The sequence below is a fragment of the Stegostoma tigrinum genome, chromosome 37 (genome assembly GCF_030684315.1).
Source record: "Stegostoma tigrinum isolate sSteTig4 chromosome 37, sSteTig4.hap1, whole genome shotgun sequence".
Taxonomy (NCBI): Eukaryota; Metazoa; Chordata; class Chondrichthyes; order Orectolobiformes; family Stegostomatidae; genus Stegostoma; species Stegostoma tigrinum.
Genome location: NC_081390.1, coordinates 3,395,335 through 3,422,652, shown reverse-complemented (window position 1 = coordinate 3,422,652; position 27,318 = coordinate 3,395,335). Strand labels below are relative to the sequence as shown.

The following is a 27,318-nucleotide window of genomic DNA, read 5'->3' as shown; positions in this document are numbered from 1 at the left end:
AATAAGTAATGCTTCAACAGCCCTTGGCACTGGTCAGAGTGCAAATTCGATAACAAGCCCTTGCCAAATGAAACAGAGAATGTTTTTTTTTCAAATTGGGATGCCCTGTCTCCTATTATGGACATGTTAAAACAAAAAGCACCAGCCAGCAGTTGAAAACTTATCTTGTGTAGTTACTAGTATTTGTTCTTGTATTATATGGATGTTAAGTCACCAGGATTGACTTGGATGTATCTGAGGATGCTAAGTAAGCCAGGATGTAGATTGCAAAGTTCCTGACCATAATATTACAGTTCTCTTTAGCTGTCAGTGAGGTGCAGAGAACTGGAGAGTTGCAGGTGATATATTCTCATTCAAAGTCATTGACTGCAAGCAGGTCGAATAGCTAATGGAGTCAGCAAAAACTTTTCAAAATGATAATCTAAAACAAAATTATGTTGAGGTTAATTCATCCTTAGTGTTTGCTCTTAATTTTGGCAAATCTGAGTTTACTCTCTGTAGGGAAGTGAAGGCCTACAGGAAATGTGATTGAGGTGTTCAAAACTGTGAGGGATCTGAATAGGGCAGATAGAGAGAAGCAGCTTATATCACCAGAGATGTTGAGGAATAGATAGCACCCATTTAACCTGATTCTCAAAACAGCAAATGGAAGCAGTGAATAATTGGGATTCACAATGCATGGCCTATCGGTGTTGTAAAAGATGATTCACTCACCTTTCAAAAGCAAATTGAATAAGCACCTGAAGACAATTCAATTGTGCAGAGCTCTAGAGACATTTGTGGCAGGGTTTAGGCTGTGGGACAGTGAGTTTTTATTTCAAAGGAGTGCAGTAAGCACAAGCAGGGCAAATAGCTTCCTCAGGCCTGTAATCATTCTGTGACTCTATGTTTCAAGGCAAAGATGATACACCAAATCATTCCTCCTAATTTGACACCAATATGCCAATCTCACTCATAGGCATATAATACAGAAAATGGGAAAATATGATTCTTTGAAGTAAGTATGCTTTTCTACAATTTGCATTCAAATAATTATATGCCAATCATCTGCAAGCCTTCATTGTTTACATGTTATAACTCACTTGGAGCTTCCTAGTTGTTATATATAAATTATCCAAACTTCCCGTACCTATTATTTAATACACCATTTGAATACTTTGATTAGATTGCGACACAGTTCTCAGCTCTGGGTATTCAGTATTCTGTAGGATTAATTCTATGATGAGTTGCTTCTGTCAGGGTAACTGTGTTTGAAGAAACTGCAGGTTAGAGATATTATAACAGGATGGTCCCAATTTTGAACTCACACTTCCCAAACAAATAGTTGAATTAATTACCAGAATTTATAGAATTGAGCCCTTTGCATATAGCAATTAAAACCTTGCGATTAGATTCTGGGGTAAATACAGTCCCATGTATTTATTATTTGACATGGAGTTGTTCTGAATGCTAGTGATTAGATGGTAGTGTGTACTTCACCATTATTTAGAAAATAAACTGGGCCGCATGAATTGACTGTGGCCTGTAGCTCAGATTTTGTTTTGTCTTTTTGGAAGAGCAATCACAGGTTCAATGGGCCAAATAGCCTCTTTTTGTGTTGTACTAGTCTAAAATTCAGCAAATCAAGATTCCTTCGGACAGGAAGTTACACCACGACCGCATCTGACTACGCAAGTGGGCACAAAAAGTCACTTGGAACGATTCAAAGCAGAACGAAGAGTTCTCCCGGAGTCTTGAACAACATTCCCCTTTCAACCAATAACACCCAAAAAAGAACGGACTATCAGATCGCTCATTCACTTGCGACTGCTGGAATCTTGGTGTTTGCAGATTTTTGTCTGCATTGCAACACTTTAAAATCAAGCGCCAATTATCCTGCACTTGGAGGCAGTTGGAGGACGCGAAAATTGCCCTGGATGTTCAAAGTCTTTCTTTGCAGGTTTCCTATCTTATTTATTATTAATTTAGACCTCCTCTATCTTTATTGGAATCCATACAATTATTCACTCTCCGAGATCCATAACTATTGTATATGTAAACTGTGGGGTGCTAATGTATGGAGTAAACACTAAACTGTTGGCTCTGTATCAGTTTACCCCTTTCAGAGTCTGTTGCCCACTCCTCCACCTGCCACAGGTTGGGCATAACTTCTCATCTTTCACTTTCGTGTAAATTCTTATAGAACAAAAGGCGAACGCGCGGAACAACGTCAGTGTATGTGCTGTGTTGAAAAGAGCACAAGTTCTCATTAAAAATCTCGACTAAAAATTAACTTGGAAGAAAACAGATTTGATACAACATGTCCTGTTTAACGGAGACCTGGTATCAGTGGCTGGTTAATGATTTCAGGCAAGTCATGCAGTTTCATGGATTCGGATGTTATTTCCTGAGTTGAATGGTGGTGTCCAGTGCGTAGTACGCCCTCTCCACCCGCCCCACACCCCCACCCCATTTAAAAAAGCATACAGTGCTAAGCCTTTTATGTATCACTTCACAAAATGCAATAACCTATGCTATGAAACTGCATGATGTGATGTTGTTTATGGTTTATTGCTCAATGTAGGCAGGACAATACTTGTACTACAAAACTGAAAAACCTCCATAGGAATGTGACAATGTTGAGAATTGCTGGGAAGAAATAAAACTGGAGATTAAATAGCTCCCCTTGAACTGTATTGAAACAATTAGACTTAGTCTGGTTTTGCTTGTATTACCCGAGGCCAGAATTTTGCAGCTTGACACTCTCCTCATGTGATACAATATGTATCCCTTTTACCAGGCCTCAACAGCATATTCCTTTGACATGAGAAGTGTAACTCTGCCAGTTTATATTGTACCTTTTGTTTTAATACAGAATACTTTAAAATGTGAAACGTATTAAATGAGTAATAAAGGAGTAGAATAGGGCATGTAACGGGATTCCTAAAACACGGAGGGTTTTGAAAGGACCAGCAATGAATTGCATCGTTAGGTCAATTAGTAATTAGATCAAAATCTTCGAGTCACAGTGAGGATGGGTGAGTCTTGGCAGCTTGTTTTTGATTCAAAGTATTGTGGCAATTGATAGAAATAAATGTAAAATTCCATGGATGCCGGAAATGTGCAGAACATAGGGGAAAAACTTAACCCCTTGGATTTTAAACATTAACTCTATTTCTCGCTCCACGGATGCTGTCAGACCTGTCGAGTTTGTCCAGCCATTTCTGATTTTGTTTCATATGTCCAGCATCTGTTGATCTAAGTTTTATATCAATGTATCAAAAGGATATTATTCTGTGACAAAGGATTTTGACTTCCTCCAAGACTTTGTTTCATAATATTTATTGATGTTTTAATTCCTTTACACTTTCACGTGATGTAAATGCCACTGATGTGGCCTGTATTTACTGTCCATCCTTAATTGCCCTTGAACCGTGTAACTTGTTAGGCCATTACAGAGTGCACTTAGTAATCAACAACAATGTCGCGGGCCTGGAGTTAAGTGCAGTGAGAACCCAGTAAGGACAACAGATTTCCCTCGCTGAAGGACATTAGGGCCACCGGACTCCAAACGTTAACTCTGTTTTCTATACACAGATGTTGCCAGATCTGCCGAATTTCTCCAGCAATTTATGTTTGAGATTTCCAGCATCCACAGTTCCTTATTCTATTTTCGTGAACCAGATTTCATTTTAAGGACAATCGATTGTGGCTTCACAGCAACATTACAGAGATTAACTTTCATACTTCATATTTATGAATTGAATTTAAATTCTGCCAGTTCCTGAACCTTTGTCACAGAATTCCTACAGAGCAGAAAGAGACCATTCGACCCATCAAGTCTGCACCGATCCTTCCAGGACCATTCCACCCTGTCCCATCCCTGTCATCCCCAATGTGGTTATTTTTACCATGGCCAATGAACCCAATCAGCACATCTTTCAACTATGGGAGGAAACCCACGCAAGACACAGGAAGAATGTGCAAACTCCACACAGGCAGTTACTCAAAGTTGGATTTGAACCCATGTCCCTGGCTCTGTGAGGCAGCAATGCTAACCACTGAGCCACCAGATCATTAACCTGGACCTCGGCCTTGCGGCTTGCACTTGGCCTTCATGTGCTCCGCTTGGTGATGCATGAAGTGGTTGGTGCCAGCCGTTTGTGGATTGCTAGGCCAGCAACATTAATCGTATTACCGCCCTCTTCCCAAGTAAATTAGCTTGTGGCTCAGTGCTAGTGCCCCTACCTCTAGGCCGGAGATCCCAGTTCAAGTCCCATCTACCTGAGATGTGCCATAGCAGCATAATGTTATTGAAATGGCGCAAGGAACAGATCGATCTAACATCGTTAGATGCCGAGTGCGTCCAACCTAATGATAGGTAGAAAGTGCGAGTGGTGTCCATCTGGAGAATGGGTGCTGCGGTTGGAAATTTTCTGTGCTACATGCACTTCTGTGGTTTTAGGTTTATGACAATATCTGCCCCAGAAGGTTCAGGTGAAATAAAATGGCCTACAGTCCGCGTGGAGAATCTAAATACCACTCTCAATATACAGCGGGTAATGATGGACGTTTCACGACAGATTCCACAATCTGTTCAGAAAAGGGGGTTGAGGCCGAGGCAACCCATTGAAATTAACGAAGCGGAAGAATACAAAAATTCAAAGAGGGGCTGTAAAACCTACATGAAGGAACATTAACAGTCCCAATAACTTATAAAACATAAGTAATCTCATAGTAATAAAACGAACGCAATGAAATTCTACATAAAAGAAGCTTATTGCGGCCATATATTTCACCAGCACGCTTGGGACTACTTTGGACTATTTCTTTTCACACGGTGAGCGGAGTTCTCTGGTGCTATTCGGTTGAAAAATCTGAAGTTAATCTGAATCTCTGATTTTCTATAAGAAAATACATGGGGCATAAAATGCAAGAAAATGTAGTTCACGACACTTTAAACTACAAGCATTCAGAGCCACAAGAACCTCGGCATTTAGTGAGATGTTCAACAGATTCCACTGAATATAAATCATTGATGAGTTTTCAAAGATACACAGATTTCATGACTATTTACGCCATCCTTTGCAAACTATGATTAATAAGGCAAATTTATAAATAATTTGAAGTGATCCTTGTTTTTTTTGAACGATGACTATTGTGATAAATGCATGTGCCTTGTAGATAGATGACTGTTAAATCGGTTTAATTGTTGTTCTAACCGATTTATCAAAGTTTGAAATAAATTATCTAAAACTGTCTGAATGGCACATGAATACAAACTCCTTTTTAGCAAATATTTATACAGGTTTTTATTTGCCTGTATTAAACTCTATAATATTTCTATTTAAATATTTGTTTTATCGAATCTAATATATAATCTTCTACACATGCATGTCAAACACATTATTATAGTATATTTGAAATAAAATGCCCCAATGGTTATTACTAATAGAAGTAATAATTAATATTATTATCGATTTTGGGTTTGAAACTCATACAGGTTTGATGTAAACAGCACTTATCTCATTTTTCCTTGTAACTGTACCGCTGTGCATATTCATTTAACCAGAACTGGCACAGAGCTGCTTGACTGAGCCGTTTTCTCCTGTAACACAGGCTACATGTGTGACATCTTCGGTTCTGGACCATAAAAACTGCAGTAATCTACAATGTGTTGCATGCTTAAATAGCTGAGTGGCGTTTTTGCTGCTAATATTTCATGTCAGGCAGAATTTCAGTACGGTAACACGAAATCAATGACCTAAGCAGGACAATGTAATTAGCGAGCAGCAGAGATCTGCCGTGAAGTCCACAAACAAACACACACGCACATACAGTGAGAGAGAGATTATTGAATTAAATAAGCGAAAGCTTTAATTCTCATTTAAGTTTAAACGATTATGACAAGATGGCCAAACCACCCCTTCGATATCAGCACGGTGTTTGCTGCTAAACGTGTGAAATGTAAAAGAAACCGCTTGAAAAGTCACCAAAAAGTTGCTATCACTAACGAATCTCGGAAAAGAACTTTGAACGAAGAAGCATTTCGTTGTATAGGAGTTAAGAGCATTTTTTTAAAGGAGGAATTATTTACAAAAAAAAATAATTTGGAACAGCAGAAACTTCATTCTGGTAAAATTTATTTGCAGCATTGATCTTTTGGAGCTGTTTGCATATTTCAGTCTAAACTTGTGAAACAACATTATTGTTCGCCAATAGAGAGTTTTTGGTAACAAAATAGAAGCTATTTGCAAATGACACTTCACTTGGAATTCTTATGGACCTCTCTGTCACGGTTATGAGATTTCTCATTATTTTATTTCATCCTCCCTATAAAGCATTAAAACAACCCGTGAAATGTGACTGAGTGGCGTATTGGAACTTTGTAACAGGGTGACAAAAGAATTTTGTTTTTTAATCTGTTGGTATCACGTGGACACTGGGCAATAAAACTACTTAATTTTCAAGATTCCTTTAAATGAGTTCAAGTGTTGACATCTGACGCTTTAACCGCTGTAGCGATCAATCTCCGTAGGCTAAGGTGAATCAAAAGTAGACGCGGGTTCATCAGCGAGAAATGTATCGAAAAGCCGGTCACTTCTCTACCTCTGTCGCTTTCTGATCCCCGAGTAAGGGGCAGGGATAGTGTTGATGATCCTTGAACAATGTTGGAGGTTCATAAACAGCATTGGGTTAGTACAAAAACCAAGGATTTTGTTTATAAAAGAAATGAATAATTTCCACCGCCTTAAGTCATTTCAAACATTTGATGTAGACCACACATCTCTCTCCGTGTCAATATCAACGGTCACACTTTTATTTCTGTCCCCGTGGGTTTCATTCACTTAACCGAGTCCAGCGGGGCTGTCCCACGACGTGAATAGTGTTGTAAAAGATTAGCGGTTAAATGTAGCTCTGTGATGCTCCTTGAACTCTCTGAGTTTGAACGGTGCGCTCAAATGATATAGGCCAGGTTCAGACACGCCAAGTCAGACACAAAATGTTTGAAGGTAGACTCGAATATGTTTGCGCCAGAGAGGTTATTCACTCAAACCTACAATCTGTATAAGTCGCGAATGTACACACTTTGCATGCCTGAGTGTAGGTGCATGTTGTTACCCTTGTTCAGTCTGTAGTAGTGATACAGAACTGTTAACAACTGACTGGAATCAAGCAATGAAATACATCATTAATGGTCTCATTTCGTCGTTAACACAACTGTAAGCAAATCAAATTTGGAAGGTGCAGTGTAATCAATTAAGCCAGGACAAGGCTGTTTTGCCCATATATCTTACATATTAAGTGGAAGGGACATTGCTGCCTGAATAACAAATTGCGACAGCATTTGGGATCATTCTAACGGTTCAATATTGATTATAACCCCAATTTGATGTCTTTCTTGTTTTAAACAGGTAAAGAAAAATCGCGCGTCCAATTAATTTATTTCTCGTGAACTCAAAAGTGTCTTTATTTCATTCTTCAACATCTTTTTTCTAACTTCCACGACTTTCCCTGCTAAAAAGGGGAAGTTTTTTTTCCCAGGCGGTGCGCTGCCTTCTGAGAAACGGGTATGAGATGGGTGCGTATTAAATGGCAGTGCTACGGTACTGACTTTTTGTTCCTTGTCTCTTCCTAAAACTATCCCGATGTGTAGCTTACAAATCTCAGCTAACCACCCGTGCGACTGGCAAGCACGCACGAGAGAACGAAGGTGCCACGTCGAGATGGGATTCTCTCCCCGTGTCAGTGATCTTAAATCAGTAACTCTCTACTAAATTGGAACGCTTTACGCTGTGAAGAGATCCTCGGTGAAAAGCTGAGGGCAAATAGAGAGACAGAGAGAGTAACTGGCAGGGAATAAAGCAGTGAGATGAAGAGATGGGGAAATGCGTTGGACTGGACCTGTGCACACACGGACGCAACACACTGTACAAATGTGTTCTACACCTTCTGTCATATATTGTTGACTATTCCCTCTCCTCTCTCAAGTCTCTCCCTTTACTAAGCTGACCAACATTAGCAGGTGTCCCAGTCCTGGGGCCTTTGTATGTGTTTGTCGCTTTCTAAGTGCCCTGCAGTGCCACCTTATAAGAGGCCAGGTGAAGCCGTGCAGAACTAAGTTAGCTTGGTGCAGTGCAAGCGCCGAGTTAATGAACTGGAAAACTCCGGGAACGCGTCACTCTCACAACAGAGAGAGAGAGAGAGAAAAGTTAAGCTTCAAAGTCCACAGTCATTTCTGAGGGGAATCGGGTTACGGGTGTCATGGAGACGGGACCTGAACCGTTTCTCCCGCCGTTTGTGCTGGTCAAGATAACGGGGCGGGCGCAGCCGCTCACAGCGCTGTGCTATCCGGGGGGTGGGTTGGGGGTGGGAGTGCGCGGGGACCTGGAACTGAAGCAGACAGCATTACACAGATTTACAGTAACTTCAAACGTGATTCCTGCTCTCCCTTTACTTTGTCATGCTGCCCCTTCTGGCTACAGGCTAAATAACATGTAGCAATTTCCAGCATCACTTCAGATATCAAACTGCTTTACATGCCTTTCTTTGCACATGCACAATTTAAATAAAACACAAGCTGGAACAAAGATTGTTCCAAAACATCACATCGAGAAAATATGTGCTAGAAATGATTAAACGATTAAGTAACATGGAACTTGTTAATGCATTGAATTTCAAGATTATTTTATTCCATTTTCAATGCTAAGAATGATGCCTACATGTTCTTCGTAATCTAATCCGCGCAGAATTTAATGCTGAGCAAACTACTATTTCAAATACAAACCACACTAACAGTTCCTGCATAGCCGTTTTCGGTACATTACTGTCGGTATATAATCGCCATTTCAGCAGGCAAAATTGATTCGACTTGGCATTTATCCCGTCCTTTTTTTCCTGAAATTCTACGCAGTTGAATTAAATCAGTTTGCAAATGTTTCTGAAATCAGTTTTCCCGCGTGCCAGTAATCCCTGTTCAAATTGCAGATTAGATGCGACGATTTCGTTAATAATTTGCTGCTACCTGCGGGCCTTGCTTCACCATCAGTGTGTCCACCATCTACTGCGTTCAGGCAAACAGTCAAGGGCTCTTGGGTGGTGGGGGAGAGACATTTCCCGATTAATATCCCTTCTAAAACTCTACCTGATTTACAAACACACAGGCACAATCGCGCAGAGGCCAGAAGGCGGGATGGGATGTAATGATATTTAGAAATCTGGGACCTGTAGACTCACGTATCAATTACACATCTGGCTTCCCACTTTCAGATACTGGATTTCATTTAATTTTCTACCAAATAATTTTAAGGTGTATTAAATGAATACGAGGTGGCAATTTTGCATTTATCACTCAGAGTTATATTCCCTACCTTCAGCTCTGTTTATTCTGCCGAACTTTCCAATGTGATGCTCGAAAAGTAGCAATTCGAACATCTTTTCCATTGGAATATCTGCTCACGGCACACGGCTATCCTGAACTCCCTGGAAACTAAACTATCTCACTCCAGCCCTGTATTATAAACGGCGGGGTCTGTGACAAATCTACATTTTCATAGTTCATCATTTCAACGTTAATCAAGTAGTTAGAGAGACCACTTAAGCAACTTTCAATAAAGTTCTCTTGTTACTTTAGGACGGCGCTACTTTTGAATTCATGCCTATGTTTACACAAAGTTTGGTCTATCACAGATCTCGTCTTCAGACAATAATAAGGTCCGTCCTATGCGATTATTGTAACTAGTACATCAGTAAAACGAGTGTTCTTAAACAGGGGAAATATATCAGGCGACCTAAAACCACTGATGGCGATTTTTTAAAAACTTAGCGTTTATATTCTGTGTCACTTTCTATATATTATCTTTGTTATCTGGTTCTGCTACCTGAGAGAGAAAAACAAAATCCGATTTCTCAAGAATGCGTGAAAAGTCCATTTGGGACGGTTTGTTGACGGTGCCTATCTGGTTACTTTGACCCGCACGTTTGTTCATTTTCCTGCTTATAGCTGCACAAGGCATTAGTGTCTCAGTTGTTAGATGGCAGTTTCGTTCACCGCTTGTGCAGCCTTTCTGCTGGGGAGACTATACGCACAGAAATATAGAAACCGGCCAAACGCACACATCAATGAATCTACTGGCTGAGCCAACATCGAACGCGGCTGAACGGTGAAAACGGAACATAATCTGCGCCCGAACTTGGCATGCTTGTCACGCCAAGAAACTAGCCCCTTTTTTTGTTCAGTTGAGTACTATCAGGAAATCATAGCTGACATTTCCGAAATTATTTAGAATTATTTCTAAATTTCTGTTTCTGTATTATTTCTGTTTTGTCTATTGTTGTCCTTTTGTCAACCAGCTCTAATTGCATCGCCTCTGTCTCATTTGCATCAATTAAATGCGCGGTTCATTCGCTGTTTGAACACCCTTTTGGCTTGTGTGAATCACTTGGTCTGGGAAAGGGAGGGTCAGTTCTGGACTTTAACCGTTCACGGGTTAAAATTCGATTTGCGTTTACACCTAGTGGCACATGGGAATCGAATGGGAAGGTAAAGTGGGTGATACCTTTCTTTTCTCGGGGAGGGTTGTGACACAGGGTACCCTGGGTGGGTGATCAGAGAGGAGCCGTAAGTGAAGCGCCTCGACAGGCCCAACTCAACTTTGCTCAAAATGCAAGAAGGTGATGTTGATTGGAGATTGAAAGTTTGCTGGACCCACCCACTGGCCTCTTCAATGCAGTAGCGGAACCAAGGCCAACCCTAACTGGAGCACCTACCTAGTCTTCAACAGTCACACCAGTCCGGACTCCAACCTCCAGCTCTGACCCAATCCAACAGAGAAACCGCTCGAATATGGTCCTCCTCTATTTTATGAACAACAACTGTTCGAATGCTATCCCCAACATTAAACCTTGAACTAAATCAACCTCAACTTTAACTGTGACCCTAACTCCATCTCTAAACGCAGCTTTAGCTCTGTTCCGGCATGACTAGCTGCAACCAATCAAAACCCGAACCTAACCCGAACCTTAAAATTCTACCCAACCTGCAAACAAACCCCAATCCTGTCTCCAACGTTAACTCTAGTCCTGCACTGGCCCTGGCCTTAATCCAGCCCAATATATAACCCTACGCCCACCCTATCTAACTGTAAATCAACCCCAATTCTAGCCGTAACCCTAACCTAAAACTAACCCCAACTTTAGCTTTAATCTATCGTAGCCAAGTGCAAGTCAATCCAATTCCATACCCAACCCTAATCTCAAATTTTAACCCTAATTCTACCCTAACTGCAAACCAAATGTAGTACTAACCGCAATCCTAACCTTAATCCTATCCCCAAACTTCACACTATTATTTTCCCCTAAGTGCAAAGAGACTCGAGCCCCAAGTTTGACCCGAATCTTAACGCTAACCCTAAACTTCCCAAACTACCTGCAAAACAGTCACAAACCAAGCTGAAGCCCTAAACTTAATGTTAAGTCCAACCTTAACTCTAATTCTACCTTGACAAACTGTAAACCGATTCCAACTCTAACCGCGGCCTTTATCTTTATCCAAACCGCAAACCTGACTCCAGCCCTCATCTCAACGGGACGACGAACTCTCATACCACATGCAAACCCGCCCCCTCCCATGTCCAATTTCAGCACCAATTCCAGTATTAACTCTAATACTGACCCAAGTGTCAAACCTCAGGAATGATCCCAAACAATTAATTCACTTTTGTTTGTTATTCTCTTTCCTTCGAAAATAAATGACTTTTTTGCGTTCATATTTAAATAAGCATGTTTTCCCTGCTTCCGTTTATTAATACATTGATTATGGGGTTAACCATTCGGGACCTGCAGCGTTTTGCTGCGGTTCTAGTTCACTGTACAGAGTGTGTGTGTCACTACAAGATACGACCAGCCGCTCTCTCTCATTTCAAATACAGTTTGACCGCAGAAAGCAACCAATCAGTCTCTTCATCTGGTCAAACTAACTGCGCCTCTGTCCGCTCCCACATTGCGGGGGGAGGTTGCGTTTTGTTCTCCGCAAAACCTCCCTTAACCCATGCCATATACCGACTACCAATGACGCTCCCCCCCCCCCCCCTTATCTCACACACACACACACACACACACACACACACACACACAGAGCTCCATCTCCAACTTTCAGGAAGTTGTTTAAAACAGGCGCACTTCTAAAATACAAATCTCAGAATAATCAGTGTCTTAAACCCACCTTTCCCCTTCCCTTCACCTGTCCCGACCGAAAGTGAGAGACATTTCCAATTCCGTTTCTGCTTTTGGTCATCGGCCTCACCCTGCAATTAAGGAAATTCCTTTCTGATTTCGCTTTTAACGTTCATTAATCTCTCCCCCTCTTGTTTTTGTTTAACCGAATCTACACGGAGTTTCAGGTTTGCTTCCATCACTGTGTAACTTCAGTTAGTTGCAGGCACGACGAGAGAATAAGGTGGTGGTGGCTGGGGGGGGGGGGGGTGCAGAGAGAAAGAAAAAAAAGGACAGACACCCAATGTTTGGGTGGGGCGGAGAGGGGTTATAACGCCAGCGATACGACTACAGCTAAGGAAGCAGGGAACACGACCGTGAGGGGCGAGGAAGAGGAGAAACCAGCGAGAAAGTTCGGGAAGCCGGCAATATTCTGTGGAATCAGATTGTTAAAACAATGGCTCAGAGGACAGGGCGAGCAGGTAGGATGAGCCATGTTGTCAAAACTGATTATCTGATCTGGGGAGGGAGGGGGGTCATAAAGAAGTGAGATTGCTTCTCTGTTTTTTGACTCTATCTATTTCAGCATGTAATAAACTGGGGTTAATGCCGTCAGCTTTAACCCCCTATTTTTTTCCTAAGGAGCTGAGGACTTGGTGCAGTGAGGGGTGAAGGAGGATGGGGGTTGATCAGTCGGGCACTGGACCTCCCCTCGGGAACATTGTTTTCACTTCACACAGACGGAACAGGAGTGTCAGGCCCTTCACCACCCCCTTCCTCCCAGTCCTGCGTTGACCAGCTCATCACACCTTTAGGGTGTAGCTATGTTGCCTGAAATGGTGTCGGGCTTAATTTTGAAACAATATCTTTCCCCTCAACTTCAAAGGTTAGATACTTGACAGGTCTGTTTCTGAGTCACTGCAGACTGTGTTGGTAAGTCTCTTAAAGTGTGCAGTATAAACCAGTTCCCACTCTTGCAATAACACTGAACGTTATCACGGTTCTGCTGCGGGTTTTATTAACGTCTGGCCAGCATTGCCTAGCTATTTTAGATTTCGCATAATTATTCTCATGTCAATTTGGCTGCGTCTTAAGCTATTACTTTAAGTACATCACGTGAATTATTTCGCCGCATCTCCCAAATATTTGTCTTATATATACATATATGTATATATATATTCTGAGGCTTTGAATGCGCCTCATGTTAAACTGTCGCTGGCATTCCCTGATCATTTGTTAATAGACGTTTGCAGCATTGTATGAGATTGTAACTGACTCGCGGAGCACTCCCACGGCCTGCCTTCGATTTATTAATTCAGAAGAAACCGGAGGCAAAAATAAAACGCCTCAAACATGTTGTAATTTCTTCCTCGGTCAAGTTTAGCTTGAAAAACACATACGCTGTCTGACAATCCGACTTCCCTTTCCGGGCTTTGAAAGAATCAGGAAAGGGGACAGTATAATATTGTAGCCGTAGAAATTGCACCAACAATTGGATGGTCAATGGCGGATCCTTCTTAAAGTCAAATTAAGAGCCCAATACAAAACCGCTGTAATGATCTAATTAATTATGACAAAATTAAAACAGAACAAGTGAAAAATCAATCTCCGATCATGTCGAGTGTACAATTAAATTGATTGTCCATCTGGCTTCGTTCTACACCCGTTATGAATATGCAATCTGTACTGTCGCCAATTCCGAGACCCCCAGGATTAATATTAACAGCACCGTCTATTTACTTCCAATTAGATTGCGGCGACTTAACCTGCGCGATTTGGATTAAAACAAAAAAAAATCCAGAGATGAAGGAGCAAAAATTGTTTCTTTCACAATAAAGATCTCCCCAATCTCCTTTCAGTAAGAGAGTGCCAGCCGCGAAGATAGAATTTTTGTGAATGAGATTTCTGTCTTTCGGCCAAAGGATGTCTCGATCGATACTCTGCAGGCAATCCGTTTCCCTTCCGTTGCGCTTGCCTTACCACGGCTATTCTCCCGGAAAGAGAGGCCACTTAACGGCTACGGGGAGGACTCCTGCAAATGCAAACTTCACTTTCCTACAAACTGCAACCACCCTCCGCCCCCTACCTCCCGGAGAGTCCCTGCACACGAGGGAAGGGTTCTTTTTCTCAAAAAAAGTGAATGCATCGGTACCCCGTTACATTTGCAAATGTGTATGTGGTCATCAGCACAGGGCAGGATCCTGGACTCAACCCGAACATTATAACATAACGCACAAATTGGTTTGGGGCATTTTTAGCAACCATGTAATATTGCAGACACTGCGCAAGTTAAGCATTTTGAGCGGTCGTATTTAAAATGCAGGGCGAGATTTTAAATTAAATTCTTAAAATTTCATCCAAATTGAGGCGAGAATCCCCAGTTGTCAATTGCCTCTCTGGCAGTGGTGTGGGCCATAATCGACAAACTTTTCCTCAAGTCCTCTGTTTTATTTTGGAAGGCGCATGCTTCTACTTTTAAACATATATTGCAACGTTTAAAACAAATGCTGCGTTGCAGCGAAGCAAGCCTGGGCGAGTTGATGTTACGTGACGCTAATTAATTTTACATAAATACGAAGTCACAGCTGTGTAGCAATTATTTTCAATGATGAGTAACTCCGAATCTTTATTTCTGGCTGCTCTGTGTGTGTGTAAGCCACGGCCTCAAACAGCAAAGCTGAGAAATAGTACCTTAGCGTATGCAGGACACTCTGTAAGACAACGGTGTCCATTGTTGGGGAACTAATATTTCAACTCCAAAGGCAAATACTCTTTCTCAGGTTCTGGCACCCAGGCAGGGTGATCATGGGCGCGACCCTTTTAGTCTAAGGACACCGTGGCAACAATTGCTCTGGTTAAACGCTAACGAGTGTGTTTAGAAATATTCTCAACAACTGCTTCTCGTTTGATTGCTGGCTTCGCCTAGAAAATCAAAAATAAATGACGAATTCGCAAGTTCGACTTCTCATATGATATATTAATTGACAGACTAATTGATCTATCGATAGGACAGATTGATTGGCAAGTTGCAAATAGAAATTGTGTTTGTCCTACTAGGCTGATCTCCTGGCGTCTGAAATACCTTTTTTTACACCAAGGTAAAGCAATGAAGGCGGTAGACCTGCATTTTACTCCCCCCCCCGCCTCTCTCTCCAATGTATAAAACTTTCGTAATACCATCCCAATCCTTACTATCAAATTCAACCAGCCATCCAAGGTGCAACCATACAAATGTATCCGATTATGAAATTTCACTCCCAAATTATCAATTTATAATCTCCCATGGTTTACCTGACTGTTCAATTCTCGGGTTAAGTAAACACCATCTCAGAAACCGTTCACTTTATCCCGTTTAATGGATTATCGCCGCGTCAAGATATCGAATTACACACAATGCAAATGTTCTTTTTTTAATATAAGAAAAGTCAGCAAGATGGTTAAGAGGTTATGTGCTAAAACTCACACCCACTGGCACCGGGTCCTATGGCAGTGTAAGACCCATACATCGATCGTTAAAGTTGCCTCCGACACAGGGAGCTGAACGGAGCTAAAGGCAGATGCATTCTGAGTTTTCAGTGACTGACCAGCACCTGGCTGGAAGGGAAGGGGGGAAGTGGGGAGGGTGGTGTTGTTGGAGGAGGGGTGAAGGGAGGCGTGGGTGTTGGGGAAGTGGGGTGGAGAAGGTGGAAAACCCCAGCGCACAGATTTTGAGGGGTGGGGGCTGAGGGTGGTTGGAAGAGGAGTGGGCGCTCCATCCAGTCCCGTCTCCGACTGGAGACGCTTGGTCGCAGTCAACCAGCAGCAGCTGATGCTAAAGACGAATGGATTTCTGTCACTCGCTCAGGCGGCTTTTAATTAGGGGGTCAATTTTGTGCGCGCGCGTGTGTGTGTGTGTGTGTGTGTGTGTGTGTGTGTGTGTGTGGTGGGGGGGGAGATGTTAGTCAAGGTGGGGGTTGTTGTCTAATCTCCACTATTCCCAAATTACATTTCCCCACTAAACAGCAACTATCCAAAAGAGGACTCTCTGATCGAGAGAGGAGAAACATTATAATGCAAAGAGTTTCAAACACAGCCATTGCCTCCAGAAACTGCTCAGATTACCACTTTGTTGAAAAACAGTGAGGTCAGTCTGTGGCGCGTTATACAAATCCTATACATATGCACTACCATCTTAAATATAATCCAGCCAGACTCAGACAAAAAAATATATTTTATCCTTCTTTGCGGCTTCTTGATAATTTCAATACCTCATCCTCTTCCTACCCGGGTTTCCGTTCCTGGTTTAGTATTCTGCTACCTCTGATTTCTTCGGCGCATTACATGTAATTCATGCTATTGCGTTGACTTTTAAATTTTATTAGGGGCAAGATTCTTTTCAATTCTCTCCCCGTTTTTCATCTTATTTTTTTCCCCTGATTTATTCCCCTCCGCTCGACACACACCCAGGAAAACTGTCCGCGCTAAATCAGCAAATTCACAGACTCACAGGTGCGCGTTTTAAGTCCTTACACATCCCCGGGCATCTCTCTCTCTCACTCTATTTGCAAACATGTGTTGTGGAGATGGAGAGCCTGGGATCCGCCTGATTTCTGCGTGGAATACACGGCTTTCTTAATCAGTGAGTGGTTATGTATATTTAGAACATACATGTGCATGAGGAAGGTCGATATATTTACTTTGAGCCCAATTTCCTGGTCTATCAATTTACCAGTGTGCACATGTGTGTTGATATACATATGTACATAGGTATATGTCGATCCATATTTGTGTATACGTGCCGCAAATGAGTTTCTCATTATGATGAAGTATGTTTAACTGTGTATATGTACTTACTAATATTTGCTCGTGTCTGTGTATTTGTGTTTATGTACTTGCGCAAGTGTGTCGATTCTAGGTTTACTTCTAGATTTGTGTCAATATTCATCGTGTATTAATATATGCCTGTGTAAAATTTGTGGCTGTGTACATATACATGTCTGTGTTTCAATATTGTTTGTGTATTTATAAATGTGAGTGGAAATGTCTGCATATTAATCTGCATATGTGCGTCATTTGTGTGCTTACATGTCAATACATGTATGTCAATCATTTTTTTTTAGATGTTTGTATGTCTGTCTAATGTTGTTTCTATATGTATGTGTGTGTGTTGCAGCATAGTCTTGCTACAGGTGTCTTTAGCACCGGCGTTTTGCAGGTAAGATCCGCATGCCTGGCTAACCGTATAGCATGGTGCATCCACAGAATGAACAAGCCCAGGATGAAACACATTGCCAACATATTGAGGGTAGGGTTGCTGTTGTTGAGGTGATTGAAAGGAGATCATACTTCAGAATAACATCTATCCTATTGGGTTTTCTTTTATTGATGATGTTATTACCATGGATAGGAAACTATAACAGAAGCCTTCGGTGGACAGAGTCTCCAATTCTGCAAATATTCATTTTTGTGCGTATCTTTATAACAAGCTTAGTTTATATTTTAAATGGAAAGGGTCATTTAAATTTGGGGGGGCATGGGTGTTGAATCAAATGATAACCAAAAATCGAAGTTTCTCTGGACATTACATATTGAAGGTTGCAGTTATATTACGCCTAGCTAACACATTAATAGAACGTGAATTTGGGATGTAATCCTTTGCCCGGGCCGGCCAGATACAAAACAACATGTAACATTTTCTGCTCCCGATTCCGAAACGAAAAAAGTGTTAATTGTGAGGTGGCTCCAAAGTACCTCTGCACGTGCGCTATTAACATTCAAAGCAGGCAGATGCAAAAAAAAGAGAAAATAGGCTATTACCGATGTAGCGTGACCAGATTGGGTATAACATTCATTTTATCCCTGCTTCCTGTTTCAACGATATAGCCAGCACTGTAAGGAAGAGGGCAATAATCTTGGGGAGGGGTTCGAGACAAGTGAGGAGGGGGGAATAAGAGGGATTAAGGAGAAGGGAAAAAAACTAAGTTGCTTTAGGCAAAATGTTCTCCGGACTGTGAAATTGCCGCTACATTTGCGAGCAGAATGCCTCAACTTTGCTAAAACGCGCATATCCAGCAAACCCAAACCTAGTCAAGGGCACAAACTGGAACCATCCGCTCATTAGTGTCTCGCCAGCACATCTTAAAGCACTTCTAATTCTGCTTGTCCGTTTGTTTGGGGTTGACTGGGGCCTATATGTTGTGGTTGGACTGCATATACATTAATCCGAGGGTGTGCCTACATTTTTGGATCGGCAGGCACACATAGAACCAATCTTAAGACTGTGTAGATGCGTGTGTCCATCTATCTGTAAATACTCAATGAAGCTTAGTTAATACCATCTTTCTTTTCTCATTGTCCATCTCTGTAAGGGAAATCATACCTATCCATCGGGAGTGTGCAACTTCCACACGGCACTGACACTGTCTCACCACTCCCCCTGTCCCGTGAACCGACACCCCCCAACACATATACCCCCAAAACACCCAGTATTATCTCTTAACAGTATAACGTTTGCAATACCACCCACCAGGTCCCAACATCACACTACAGTTACCTGCTAAATGCATTGGCAAGATGTTTCAGAAAGGAACGGTGCTTGTGTGTTTGAGGAAATAAATTGTGACAAGCTCAAAATCATTCACCTAAAATGAAAGATTGGTCATTTGCTTTTTTTCACGGAGAACTTCAAGTGGAAACCATTGTTTGAGCAAACACACATGTATATCGTGAACATCCAACTGCAGCCCGAGTAATTTCCAATTCATTATCCTCCCGTACTGTCCACTTTTATATTTAACTTTTAAACGCTTCACATCAAAGGCAAACACACCGTCACGGGTAATCCCACGTGTAAACACCGAAAGGCGTCAAATCGAGCCAGTTTATTTACACCTAACACGATTATAGAGTTAAACAAGTGAACGGACAAGAACAGTCTGGATACAACATAGCATCAAGGGATTTGCCTCTCTCGCATAGTGTATCAAATGAAATGCGGATTGACTGCAACCGGGCAGGGGCTGGTTTCCAGAATCTCCACAGAATGTCCTCTCTCCGCTACACACTCCTTGTCCTCACCCTCCCTCCTCCTCTTCTCCACACTACCCCCCCCCCCACACAAAAAAAGTTTATTTTTCTTTAATTTCCGTTGGGCGAGACGGCACATTTCTTTGAAGTGCAAATAAAGCGAGAGAGGCTTCCTGTGAAATAGGTTAATGAATGGCTGTACAGCGGGGTCACCCAACCATCACTCCCCCAAATCCCTTCCAAGTCTCTCCCACCCTCTTGTCAGACTGGTATCCAAAGTTTTGCAAGTTGCGCCTCAGATAATAGAGTCGATTTCCTGTCCGCCTTTGGTCATGTCGTTTACTTATTTCTTAAAATACCGACTAACGGACTGCCCTAACACCTAAGTCAGCTTGCAGTGTAGTTTAACAGAACAAAGCCACTGTTTGAAATCACTTCATTGCCGCCTATCATACACCGATTAATACTCCAAGATGCGTTGGTGCCCCTGTTCACGACTAAATAAATCCAGCACCGTGCGTTGCTACAGTCTCAAAGGGTATTGTAAAAATAAATACAAGGACTGATCAAATGTTTGTTGTCGGAACCGTCCCGCGGAGAAAAAAGTGTCACTTTTCTCTCGCGGGTGATGCAAAACATTATTTTAATAAAAAAAACCCAGCCCGGGAGTTTGAAAGCACCATACTTTCCAGTGACTATTATAAGGTCAACTTGAAAATTCTTACAACTGCTAAACTGGACGCACCAAAAGAGTTTGTTAGCAATGGGGTTGGGCAATAATTGCAGCAAAAGTGACACAGGATCTCGCCCCATTGCGCTATTTTCCGCCTTCATCGTTTTGAGTTGTAAATGCTTGTCCCCGGGTTGCAATTCCGAGTTTCAAGCCCTTCCTGAAGCGCAGTGACCATTCCCTGTGCCCCAGTCCCACTAAAATTAGAGCCTTGAACAAACTCCTGCGCTCGGTCAAATGAATTTCCGCGGGATCTTCTCGAATGATCTCTCGAACGGGATGCCAGTGCCATCCTCACATTTAGTTGGGAAGGGTAAAACATCAAAATTTGACTCTGTCTCCTGGAATCCATCCCAGCGAGAAAAAGAAATAAAGATCCAGAAATGTTCCTAGCTACAGAAATGCTCCCTAACTGTCCCTCCGTGCCCACAGTTAATCCCGTATTATACTGTTTTATATTAATTGCATTTTATTATCATTGATCAGCAGCTAATAGCGCCTGCACTATTTAAGCAAGTATTAAAGTATAAGCCTGAATTATGTGGGTTGAGCTGAGTTGAAAGCGTTCCTTAGCAATACACGAATTTTAGTTTTGGACCTGGACTGTGCTTGGATAGATATTGTGCAGGGTCACCGCCGGCACTTCTCAAGCTGAACAGTGAAAGCGGGAATTGTTTGCAAACTAAAATTACTTCAACTACAGAAATGGAGCTGGGGGTCTGGAGTGAGGAGGGGGTGGCGAGGGAGACAATACACGAAGGAAAGATTTCAATTACAATATGCAGCGCACGATGACAGAAAATCGTTTGAAAACAAGCGGCTTGATGACAGATTAAATGATTTGTCACCGAGAAATCAGACTGTTGACTCCATTCCAAGAAGGACTGCAGTAGTAAATAGCGAAATTAATACAACTTAACAGCGAGTAGCCTTTATACCCATATTTGTATCGAATAATCTGATTGAGAAAAGATCAAACGGAGATTCCATTCACAGTCACTTGCAAATTTATGGCCAGAAAGAAATCAAAAAAGTCATGTTGGCCAGTGTTTCAGGGAGTTATACTTTATATATGTGATATATTTACAAAAATAAGGTTTCTATTGTGTCCCGGGAGAGTGAGCGCTGAGCTCAAGGAACTGTGAATATTTCCAACTTTGAACTCACCTACAACCTTTTACTGAAGTGATCTGACTTCAGAGAAGTTAGAAGCCAGCGCCACCTGCAGAACTATGGGCGACACGACGCCTAACTCACTCCATTTATCGCTCAAAAACCTTGCACATACACAAATCATTTCTTTACAATAAAACAAATAGGCACCTGAAATATTCTGGTCGGCGAACAGGCAAGTGAAGAAATGAAACGCACATTAACTACCCATTGCAGAAAGATTATGGCGAATTCTGAAAGCTATTAAGAAGGAATGAGTTTGAGGCTTTAGTACTTTTGCATGGTCGGCCCATGCTATGCGACTGAAATTGCTGTGGGTCACTAAATTGATGCGTCTACACATGGACTCAGTGAAACGTTAAGAGCAAACATTATTAATAAAAAAAAAACTTCAGAGAGACAGGGCAAAGTGTGATTTGTAAACTCTGTTGATATACCAGAAACGTTTATTTTAAAAAGGTCTGTCAATCTAATTTCACTTTCCGCCCCGTATAGACAGCTCAGGTAAACTAACGGGGTCTGTGAGGGGGAGGGGTGCGGCGGCTGGGGCTGGTTAAATAACTTGATTGCACAGAAACACCGGTTAATATAATCAGATATGCAAACAACATCTCAGGAAGTGGAAGCACCATAGTTGTCGTTTGATATATATCCTTCTTTGGAAGCGGCTGATTGCAATAAAGAGTCAATCTGTTTAAAACAAACAGATGTACAGGGAGAGCCTGTTCCCGCAGAATTCAATTTGGAAATAAGACAGGAATACATATGATATGTTAGAGGAAAGTGCAGAGACCCAGATTAAACGAAATACAGAGAATGCGTGGAGTTGCTCTTGATTAAGGTCTGTCTACTTATTATTTTCGTCCTATCGTCTTGTTCATGTCAAACGGGCTGTTTCGTAATTCAATTCCCCAAATAACATCGAAACTCAGATTCCGAATTTAGGTTTTGTATTCGTGCTAAAGTGTAAGATTGCGCGGTAAGCGTATGAATGAGAATTGAGTGTCTATGTGCCCAGGTCTATGTGCGTTGAGTTTGTGCGTGCCTCCGTGTACATGAAGTGTATATGCGTCTGTCAATGTATCTGGAAATCGTGTGCGAGGTATGCATCAATGTATTGGCAAGTGTATGTGTTTGTATAACTCTGTCTCTACGCGTACATGCGACGAGATGTGTCTGTGTATGTGAGCACGTGCGTAAATGCGAGTGTGCGTGTAGCGAAGAGTGTTTGTGGTGTTGTGTGAATGCGTGTCTCTGTATGTTACTTCATGGCTCTATATAAATTAATGTATATGTGCGCGCCCCTGTAAGAGTGCATTTATGTAAGCGTCTCTGTCTCTGTCTGAATGTATGTGTTCCTGTGTATATATGTGTTGCATATGTTCGTATATGCGTCTGTATATGTATGCCTCTGTGTATGTGAGTACCTGTCTGTGTGTGTCTGTATTTGAGTGCGTGTCTCAGTGTATGTTTGTCTGTTTCTCTTTGTATGTGCAGTTCTCTGTTTGTTAGTGCATTTTTGCATGAGTCTGAATATAAATGTGCGACTCTGTACACTAATGTGTATCTGTGTTTCTGCATATGTGAGTGAATGTGTCCTTGTGTCTGTATATGTGAGTCTGTGTCTGTATATGTTTGTGTATGTATGCTCGTGTCTGTATATGTATATGTGTGTGTCTATGTGTGTCTGTATGTGTGTGTGTGTGTGTATGCGCGTCTGTATACGTCTGCGTGTATCTATTTATTTATGTGTTTGCGAATGGTGACTCTCAACACTGGCAGATCACGGGACCTCCTCATTTGGGGTCCAATCTGCGCTGGCGAATCACAATGTGTTGTAATCTATTGGCTTTGTCTGACAAGTCATCCATCTTTCTAAAGGGGACTGGAGTGGCTGGAATCTGCGCAGGGTTTTAGAGAGAGCCACGCAGAACCCGGGCTCCAGTCTGTACTTCAAAACCTGCAACCAGCACCAGAAACTAACCAGAGACACGCTCTCTGGCTCCATTGGGCACTACCGCCCTGCAGAACGGCCTGTTACCCTTGCGCAACTCAGGCACCATCAGTCGCATCTGAGGAGACAGGGCGAAAGCAAAGGATTTGAGTGAAGGTGTACAGAAATTTTCAGAGGGACAGTGAAATTGCCAAAACGACGCATTGCGCGTTCATTTCCCGTCACTGCGTGAGCGCTTCTCTCTCTCTCTCTCTCCCCCTCTCTCTCTCCCTCTCGGTCTCTAAACAGTCTATAAATCCGAGACTTGGTTTCCGACTGATTTACTCCAAAAACATTGCAGAAAACTGGACGGACATGTGTCTCACCTGTGCGACTGCCGACCTATCTCTCCCTATCTCTCCGTGTACCGGGAACAGCGAGTGAGGACGCCGGCCGCCAGTTACAACTTTCTTTCCCGGAGTAGTTTTAGTATTTTCGCTCGACGCCACAGCTGAGAAGGGGCGGAAAAAAAAGAGAGAAAAGTTGTTTTTGTTTTGTTTTGTTTACAGTCAATGTTATTTTTTTCTGCATTAACGTAAGCGTTTAATTAAAAGACGAGACGGCGGATTCAGTCCCCTTCATTTCTGTAGCGTTGGCACTCATGGATATACATTGTAAAGCAGATCCATTCTCAGCTATGCACAGTGAGTAAGAGATTAATTGTACTTTGTATTTTCTAACGCCAGTTTTAAATGAAATATTAGTGCTGCGAGGCGCAAATTAATAAAGCTTTCTAATTGTAACTGCTAATATATTTATTTAGTACAGAAAGGTAACGAGATGCACATTTCATAAAAGGGCGATTTTATTAATAAAGGCAAGGACTATTTACTTGACAAAATGTCACTTACATCTAAATATACATGTCCGGGTTGTTTACGTTGGTAACAGAAAGATCACGGCACATATTAAACTGAGAATTTGAGGAATACTAAGCAGACCAAATATAATTGCACTGGAAAAATAAAAGGGGATGGTTGAAGCTCGCGGGAGTTGTGTAGCTTTTAAGAAGGTCATTCAACGAGTCTCTCCCTTGCACTCTCTGCTCGATTGTAAAGGGAGAGTGAGTGGTTTTCTCGCCAAACATATTACCCAGGTTTCGCTCACAAATATCTTCTAACATTCGGCTTGTCACGTTGCTTTTTACCAGTAACTCTCAGGTAGAAGATTCTCTCTTTTTCTTTCTTCCTCTCTCACCGTCCTTCTTGAGAATTTGTGTCTCCTCGCTTCCAGCTGCTTGTAAGAGATAACATTTACAAGGGAGCCCCGACAGTTCGGGTGGCAATGAAATAATCTTTTCATACAGCCAGGATTTGACAAGTGCCGGGTCATCCCGTTTCTGATTTCAGCGTTCACCACGTGTAGGGCCCCATAGTATTAGAAATCTCTCAAACACTATAAACCGAATCACTGCACTAATATATATATAGTCAAATAGATATCTTTTATTGCACTAGGTTGGATTATTAAAATAATTTGTAATTTGTACCAACCTCGATAGAATTTTAACGTCGTGTTGAGAGGAAAATAACTCGTTTCACGTATTGTCATTTTCTTTGTAAAGGTAAACGCACACTTATAACGCCAACAGAAATAACAGCGTAAAAGGCTTTTAAATTATTGATTCTAATCTTCCCTTGATGATGCAGCTTTCAAATAATACCGAATCTAAGATATCAAAGATGGTTTGAATTATTGATGCTGAATCAGATAGGAGTTTTGCCAGATAGTAACTTCAAACCACATCTCGGCAGAGTAAAGGAAAAGCGCGAACAAAACAGCTATCATTAGAGAGCACTTTACCTCACTCTCCCAGTTGTATTTTGTAGGACAGATTGGCAAATGCTTTGTTTCCTTTTTAAAATAATCAAATTACAATGGGAATCGAGTTAAAATGTGTTGGGAAGATCGAGAAAGATTTTAAAGAGTTTTGTTTTAGAATAATCATTCTGTACAAGATTGTCCTACACAAATCCATATTTATAATCTTTCGGTCTGTCTTGATTTCGGGTAATTCAGAATTAGTTAGAACGATGTCACATCATTGAGTTAGTGTTTGAAGCGAAGGAATTGCGTTGATGTCGAAATAACCGCGGTCACTCCAGTGTAAATAAACTTCAGACAAGTACACTGCGAGCAAGGAGATCATCATTGTCTCCTTCTTGATCCAGTGAATCACACAAGTCTTGTAAATAAGGCGAGGCGTTTGATACGATTCCTTCTGTCCGTTATTAAACAGCATGGCCACAATAAATAACACAACGTCTGAAGTTAAAGAAAATAACACTAGACAAGCGACACGTTATTTAGGACTAGCTGTGTGTGCAAGTTTTGAAACGTAAACAATTGGTCCACTTAATTAATCGGTGCCCAGCATATGCACCCCATTACAGATTGTAACTTATGTGTTCTATATATATTAACAGATTGGCTGATGCATTTATAAGTCATATAAATCCATAGATCCCTTTTTAGCTTTACAGTGCCCCAAACTGAAATTGTCTACTTTTTTAAAACAATTTTCCACTCAGTGAAATTGCTGATTGTCACCCGAGCAAAGCAAACTGTACCCCCGATAAAAAGATCTCACCAACACTCCCATGCCCCTCCAAACCACGCACACACACACACACACACACACACACACACTACAGGAGCAGAAGAAACCGAGACAGAGGAATTTTCAGACGCCTCCTCCGAAGCCCTGCAGCGAGGGAACCCTACACATTTGTAATTCTCTGTTTTCCACACTCTAACCGCGCAGATACCAGCGTGCCGTTTAACAAACAGATCATCTTACCGCCCCGTCAAACATACACGCACACACTCACAATACAATCAACACTTGGTCCACAAATGAAAATGGAAGCTAATTCAAAAGTGGTAAACATGGATTTTTTTATTAAAAAAATCCTGATGATCCTCAATTTTCAAAGTGCAATGAATATTTCTGCTTGTTAAAACTGCCACGTCTTATTGTGTGAGGTACATTAATTTAATCCGGTATCAGAGATTTTAATGTATAAATATACGGGCTTTGTATTCTGTAAGAAGGCAGAACGAATCAATAAATGGAAGTATTGTAGTTTTAAAATAAGACATTTCATGTGCCTTTATGTATAATTTAATGTGTGAACTTTAAAAATGTATCGCTGTTTTACTACACGTGTCCACATATATGTAATTTCTTTATTCCATGCTTTCGATTTTCTTTCCTCTCGTTCTCTTTTCTCTTTCTATTCCCATTTCCTCCCGCCCTTTTTTCTCCTTCCATTATTTTGTTGCTTTTGCGCCACTCCTCCCTTTTCTCCCTCTCTCTCTCCCCCCTACCCTTGTCTTTTTTTGCTCTCTTTCAGGTTGCAGTTCTACCTGGGATGAGTTCAGTTGTGTGTGTTTTGCAGGGCATGGGGGTGTGAATCAGCTGGGAGGAGTATTTGTGAACGGCAGGCCCCTTCCCGACGTGGTGAGACAACGCATCGTAGAACTTGCACACCAGGGAGTCAGACCCTGTGACATCTCTCGACAACTGCGGGTCAGCCACGGCTGTGTCAGCAAGATACTGGGCAGGTGAGGGGGGATACTGCCAGAGACAAGGGGCAAACAGAAATTAACGTAGCCAAGAGAGAAACAAAGGTTAATACAATTCATAAACCTACACAAACACATGATCCCGGAACTAGTATGAGAAATTGGTTAGTGGCGCTCTGAAGTGAAAGGACCCCCACAATAAAGTCAATTTATGCTCCAACCTACTTACACTGATCAAATTCACACCACCACTAATTACAATGCCGTTGGCAACGAAAGTTGAATCAATTAGCAGCGGAAATTTGGAAAAAGAAACTGTTTTAACAACACTAATATAGGCAGTGTTATCAAAGTGGCATACTGGGTCTAGTAACGGCACTACAAACAGTCCAGTGTAAATGATATGGGTAATCCAGGAGGCAGACAAGGTACAAAGACAGAGAAACACTCCCAGGACAAGAAGGTAGCTAGATGAACCATCAGTTAAGATGTGCCAAATCGGACCTGAACGCGAAATCGAGCGTTATTTTTCGAGCTGGTATGCCCCATTGTGAACACACTCCAGTTTTAAGTAGATCAGATCCGCCTCTAACGGAAGAAATCACTTACAAAGCAGGAGTGGAATAAAACGAGAGTGTTGGGGGGAGGGGGCGGTCTGTGGAGAATTTGTAGCTCGTTGCCAGGGCCTGTGGGGTTG

At 41.8% G+C, this 27,318-nt stretch overlaps 1 protein-coding gene across 12 annotated transcripts in view; it reads left to right on the top strand.

Moving 5' to 3' along the window:
• The first annotated feature begins 12,540 nt into the window (after window positions 1-12,540).
• The window catches only part of LOC125467494 (paired box protein Pax-2-like), a 228,891-nt gene continuing 214,113 nt past the window's right edge, over window positions 12,541-27,318 (top strand). For 2 of the 12 annotated variants that reach the window (XM_059640243.1, XM_048563409.2), the window contains exons 1-2: window positions 22,211-23,737; window positions 26,450-26,660. In XM_059640243.1, the coding sequence (XP_059496226.1) occupies window positions 23,695-23,737; window positions 26,450-26,660 (254 nt within the window). In that variant the 5' untranslated portion in view covers window positions 22,211-23,694. Of the gene's footprint in view, window positions 12,675-22,210; window positions 23,738-26,449; window positions 26,661-27,318 lie in introns of those variants that run through there. The other 10 variants (XM_048563418.2, XM_059640239.1, XM_059640241.1 and 7 more) reach the window with 9 other exon arrangements.